This window comes from Ziziphus jujuba, chromosome 3 (assembly GCF_031755915.1).
Source record: "Ziziphus jujuba cultivar Dongzao chromosome 3, ASM3175591v1".
Taxonomy (NCBI): domain Eukaryota; kingdom Viridiplantae; phylum Streptophyta; class Magnoliopsida; order Rosales; family Rhamnaceae; genus Ziziphus; species Ziziphus jujuba.
The window spans coordinates 23,410,799-23,416,678 of NC_083381.1; the positions used below are offsets into that span (position 1 = coordinate 23,410,799).

The 5,880-nt window shown below is 36.5% G+C and overlaps 1 protein-coding gene across 1 annotated transcript; it reads right to left on the bottom strand.

Annotated features, from left to right (window-relative positions):
• Nucleotides 1-3,622: 3,622 nt before the first annotated feature.
• LOC125423630 (cellulose synthase-like protein G3) lies at nt 3,623-5,332 on the bottom strand. Its single transcript, XM_060816073.1, has 6 exons — nt 5,262-5,332; nt 4,973-5,107; nt 4,733-4,841; nt 4,538-4,637; nt 4,252-4,430; nt 3,623-4,150 (listed from the first exon to the last, which is right to left on the bottom strand). The coding sequence occupies exons 2-6, from the start codon at nt 4,978-4,980 to the stop codon at nt 4,112-4,114; spliced, it is 435 nt and encodes a 144-aa protein (XP_060672056.1). The 5' UTR covers nt 4,981-5,107; nt 5,262-5,332; the 3' UTR covers nt 3,623-4,111.
• Between the last annotated feature and the right edge of the window lie 548 nt (nt 5,333-5,880).

Below are 5,880 nucleotides of genomic sequence, written 5' to 3' on the forward strand. Positions count from 1 at the left end.
TCATTGATTGAATTAGAAAATTTACTTATTGATCAAGAAAATATGATCAAACAAATGGCTGGGGTCTCACTAAAGAGCGATGAAGAAGCGCTCTTTAGCGGCAGAAGAAAAGGTCGACCCAAACAACAAAAATTTAATAAGGTAAATCAACATGGAGAAGATTTTAGAGGAGAACAAAGGAATAATAAAAATAGACAACAATTTTTAGAAAATAAAAGAAATAATGGACGATTTTTTGAAAATAAAAGAGATGATGGAAGATGCTTCAACTGTGGAAGAAAAGGACATTATATTAAAAACTGTAGACTAAGGAAGAAATTTACAGAAAGTAATATAGTTATCCCAGAGCCTCAAAATAATATAAGTGAAGATGAATGGGATGTTGAAGCATCTTTAGCTACTGCTGAGCTCATGGATGGCTCAAGTTCAATGCAAGAAAGGGAAACGGCACTCGCAGTGGTTATCCCTAGACGTATTGATTATAAAAATGATTGGATTATAGACTCTGGAAGTTCAAATCATATGACGGGAGATAAAGAGAAGCTGAAAAGCATGACAGAGTATAAAGGAGGGCGTATGGTGGTGACGGCAAATGACTCAAGATTGCCGATAGCTCACGTTGGTAAGGCAGCAATCATGCCTCGTTTTAGTTGCCATCAAGTTCAACTGCAAGATGTCTATCATGTGCCAGGAATGAAGAAGAATTTGCTGTCAGTAGCTCAACTAACATCTTCAGGAAATTATGTATTGTTTGGACCTGAGGATGTTAAGGTGTATCGAGACCTTAAAATCTCTGGTACACCAACAATGAAGGGGCGGCGATTGGAATCTATCTATGTGATGTCAGCAGAGTTTGCCTACGTAAACAAGACAAGAAGGAATGAGACATCAGACCTTTGGCACGCACGGTTAGGACATGTCAGCTACAAAAAGTTGAAAGTGATGATGAAAAAGTCAATGCTCAAGGGTCTTCCCCAACTCGATGTCGGTGTCGACACAATCTGTGCAGGGTGTCAATACGGCAAAGCACATCAACTACCATTTGAAGATTCAAAGTTCCAAGCAAAAGAGCCTCTGCAACTCATTCACTCTGATGTCTTCGGGCGTATCAAGCAGTCATCAGTTGGAGGCATGCATTATATGGTGACATTCATTGACGATTTTTCAAGGTACGTCTGGGTTTTCTTTATGAAAGAAAAATCTGAGACCTTTTCAAAATTTAAGCAATTTAAGGAAAAGGTAGAAAAAGAATTAGGCAAAAGGATACAATGCCTACGCACAGATAATGGGGGAGAATATACCTCAAGAGAATTTATACAATATTTAAGAGAATACAAAATACGACATCAATTGACGTGTCCAAATACTCCGCAACAAAATGGTATTGCGGAAAGAAAGAACCGACATCTTGCAGAAACATGTCGGAGCATGCTACATGCAAAAAATGTTCCAGGAAGATTTTGGGCTGAGTGCATGAATACAGCAGCTCATGTGATTAATAGGCTCCCTCAAGCAAAGTTAGAATTCCTCTCACCCTTTGAAAAACTGTGGAACATAAAACCCACAGTAAGCCACTTTCGAATCTTTGGCTGTGTTTGCTATGTGTTTGTGCCTTCTCACTTACGCATGAAGTTTGATAAGAAGGCAATAAGATGCATTTTTGTCGGATATGATAGCCAAAGAAAAGGGTGGAGATGTTGTGACCCTAATACTGGACGATGTTATACCTCACGAAATGTGGTGTTCGATGAAGAATCTTCTTGGTGGGCACCTCAAAATACAGAGTTGCCAAATTCAAAGGAGATTGAGGTCAAGCTGCAACAAAATATGGGGGAGCAAAAATATGAAGCATGCCAGCCAACAAATGAAGGAGAAGACGAGCCGACTGTAGCAGACGAGCCTACGATATCATCTCAAAGTCCTTGGCGGTCTGGTGTACATCAAGGAATACCAGAGAACATCGGGTCGAATCTTCAACAAAATGACGAAGAGACAACTCCACAACCAAGAAGATCTAGCAGACAACGAAGACCAAATCCCAGGTACGCTAATATAGTAATAACAGAAATGGAGGATATAAAAGAACCTACATCATATGAAGAAGCATCTAAATATCATGAATGGAGAAAGGCTATGGAAGAAGAAATTTCTGCATTAAATCAAAATCAAACTTGGGATTTGGTGCCTAAACCTAAAATTGTAAAACCCATATCCTGTAAATGGGTTTACAAGATAAAAACTCATCATGATGGATCAATTGAAAGATATAAAGCTCGTTTAGTCGCACGAGGATTCTCACAGCAATATGGACTAGACTATGATGAGACGTTCAGTCCAGTAGCAAAGATCACTACTGTACGTGTTCTACTAGCACTTGCAGCAAGTAAAGACTGGAAGCTGTGGCAGATGGATGTGAAGAATGCCTTCTTGAATGGAGATCTAGACAGAGAAATTTATATGATACAGCCAAAGGGTTTTGAAAGCAAAACTAATCCAGAGTACGTGTGCAAGCTAAGGAAGGCACTTTATGGTCTAAAACAAGCTCCGCGGGCATGGTACGGTAAGATTGTAGAGTTCCTTCTTCAAAGTGGATATATAGTATCTTCTGCAGATTCTAGTTTATTTGTGAAGACTGAAGGAACAAAACTAGCAGTAGTGCTAGTATATGTGGATGATTTAATTATCACAGGAGATCATGAAGATGAAATCTCTCAAACAAAGGGAAATTTATCAGTTCGCTTCCAGATGAAGGAACTTGGGGAGCTCAAGCACTTCCTTGGACTCGAAGTTGACCGAACAGAGAAAGGTTTATTTCTTGGTCAACAAAAGTATGCAAAGAATCTACTACAAAAATTTGGAATGTTGGACTGCAAGCCAATATCAACTCCAATGGAGGTGAATGCTAAGCTATCTGCATATGAAGGAAAAGACTTGGAGGATGCTACTATGTACCAACAATTGGTAGGAAGTCTTATCTATTTAACACTGACGCGGCCAGATATTTCATTTGCAGTTGGAGTTGTAAGTCGGTATATGCAAAGTCCAAAGAAACCTCACTTGGAAGCAGTCCGACGAATATTAAGGTACGTTAAAGGCACTATAAACTTGGGGCTTCTATATAAAAGAGGAGAGGAATGCAAGTTGGTTGGTTACTGTGATGCTGACTATGCTGGAGATCATGATACACGACGATCGACTACTGGATATATATTCAGCCTTGGTTCAGGAGCAATATCTTGGTGCAGTAAAAGACAACCAACTGTGTCTCTGTCAACTACAGAAGCAGAATATAGAGCAGCTGCTATGGCAGGCCAAGAAGGTATGTGGTTAAGACAACTACTTAAAGATTTACATCAACAAGTTGACTATGCAGTTTCTCTCCATTGTGATAACCAATCAGCAATACAATTGGCGGAGAATCCGGTGTTTCATGCAAGGACAAAACATGTGGAGATACATTATCATTTTATCAGAGAAAAAGTACTGCTAGAAGAAATTAAAATGCAACACGTTAAAACAGAAGATCAAGCGGCAGACTTATTCACTAAAGCACTCAATATTACCAAGCTTACAAAGTTAAGAGAAATGCTCAACATGGTAAATAGAGAATCAATCAAGAGAGTCGACATTGAGGGGGAGTATTGATAAATATCAATGCCGACTTAGCTCCCTAGAAGAATCTAGAGTTATCTTGTTTTCTCTTCCGACTTAGCTCCCTAGAAGAATCTAGAGTTATCTTGTTTTCTCTTTAAAAATGGAGAACAACTAGTGCCTTGGAAGTGGTGAGAAAAATATCTATAATTAAATATTTCTAGAAGTATCTACAACCTACTTTCTCTTCTATAAATAGGTGATGATGTATGAGTTAGGTGTCATGTCCAAAAGCAATAGAAAAAAGAGAGAGTGCTTATGTGTGAGTGTGAGTGTGTGTCCTTTGAGTGAGAAGAGTGTGAAAAGGTGTTTTGTGTCCTAGTGTAAGTCAAAAATCAAGTGAGTGTGAGTGTGTTAGTGTGTGTTGCTCATTTGTGTGAGTGAGTGTGTTGCTCTCTTTATACGTGAGAGTGTACCAATTGTTTTATATTAATAAAAATCAATTTTCTTGGTTTCTCCTTTAGTCCTCTGTCTCCAACACATAATACAGAAAACCCACCTGGTTTGCCAAAAAATAAACGAAAATTTATAATGTTATGTATTTATAATCAATGAAAGAACTAACAAGGAAAATGAATTGTCCATCGATTTCACTCTTACCTCTTTACCCCATTTTGTTTGATCTGCATAGGTGGAAGAAGCTAAGAATTTGGCCTCCTTTATCAATGAATTGGTAGATTCTCTGTTATTGATTAAATTAGGCTTGCTGTAGTGGAGAATAGATTTGATAAACTCATTCGATGGGCCAAAATAACTTTTGAGTTCCATTAGGTCAGTCCCTGCTAATTCAGAACACATAAGTTCATTTTTTTTGTGCATGGTAACTCAAAACAAAACGGTTTTGTTCTCAGCAAATTGATCCATTCAATGTTGGATTACTTTATACCTTCATGAACATAATCACCATAGAAACAGACCCTTTTAATATAAAAGCCAGTACCAGACAACACTGGTCCATCTAGCCCATCAATACCTTGCCATGTTACCTAAAAAAGAGCAAAAATATGAATACCCTTTTTGCCTTTATGTATGATTGTAGACCTATTTATGCAAATCTAAGCTTAGTTACTTGATTACATACCGTATATGTTGATCTGTATTGACAATCATATATATCATTGGTGGCAATATTGTGGAATCTCTGAGGGAATTGAACAAAAGCCAGCGAGGAAGAGAGCTTGGGGTCAAAGCTATATAACATCAATACAGAACATACGTATTCTTAGCCAAAAAAACAAAAAAAAAAAAAAAATAACAAAAAAAAAAAAAAGAAGAAGAAAATTAATGTATGGATGAAAACAGAGAGAAAGTGTTATCATACAAGAGCATTTAGAGCTCCGGCCTTGAAATGGTGGGGTTGGGAAGCCCTTTTCTCCCTAGATACATAAACAAGAAGAGGCAAAATTGGTTGCTCTAGTACTTGAGCCTCACTATCATGGGGATTTCCTTCAATAACCTGCAAAATTGTTCATTATAAATAAAATTAAAAAATTCCACAAAGCAAAAGCAAAAAAAATATATTTTGAGTCTCAAACTAATGAATTTTTAGTTTTTAATAAGTATTCTTTCAGAGATATGGTACTTTGCAAGGTAAGTCAAAAAAACAGAACCTCAACAACAGGTGGATGATCTCCACTAGCAGAGCAAGCATCTCCGAGGGTATTTTGTTAGAAAGGCCTTATGTACTGGACGGCCCGATAACTAATTAAAAATAGGGCAATAAAAACAACAATAATATAGTTTACACTCAATAATTCATCTAATTTATTAATTAACTAAATTTGGCACATACAGTTGGGGATTAAACCAGCATGCACGTGAGGGATAAGGGTCCCTTTCATTTTTCTTAAAACGAAGGATGTCAATTTAGATTAATTAAATTGCGCCAATGTCGTCTCTAATGTTAATTTGGAAATAATTTATTAGTCACCGATTTGAGTAGATTTTTTTATATAATTTTAAAATTAAAAATAAATTAATAAAATATGGTTACCCGAAATTAAAGGACCTAAGAATTATTTTTAAGGAAAAAACAATCACAAAATAAATCAAAATCAAAAAAATATATAATATGGCCAATGTCTCCACCGTTATCTTGGAAACAATTTTATTAATGCGTGCGAATTTCTTTTCTATGATTTTAGAATCAAAATAAATTAATAAAATATGGATACTCAAAATTGAATGGCTAAACGAATACTTTTAGGAAAAAAAAAATTACAACATAAA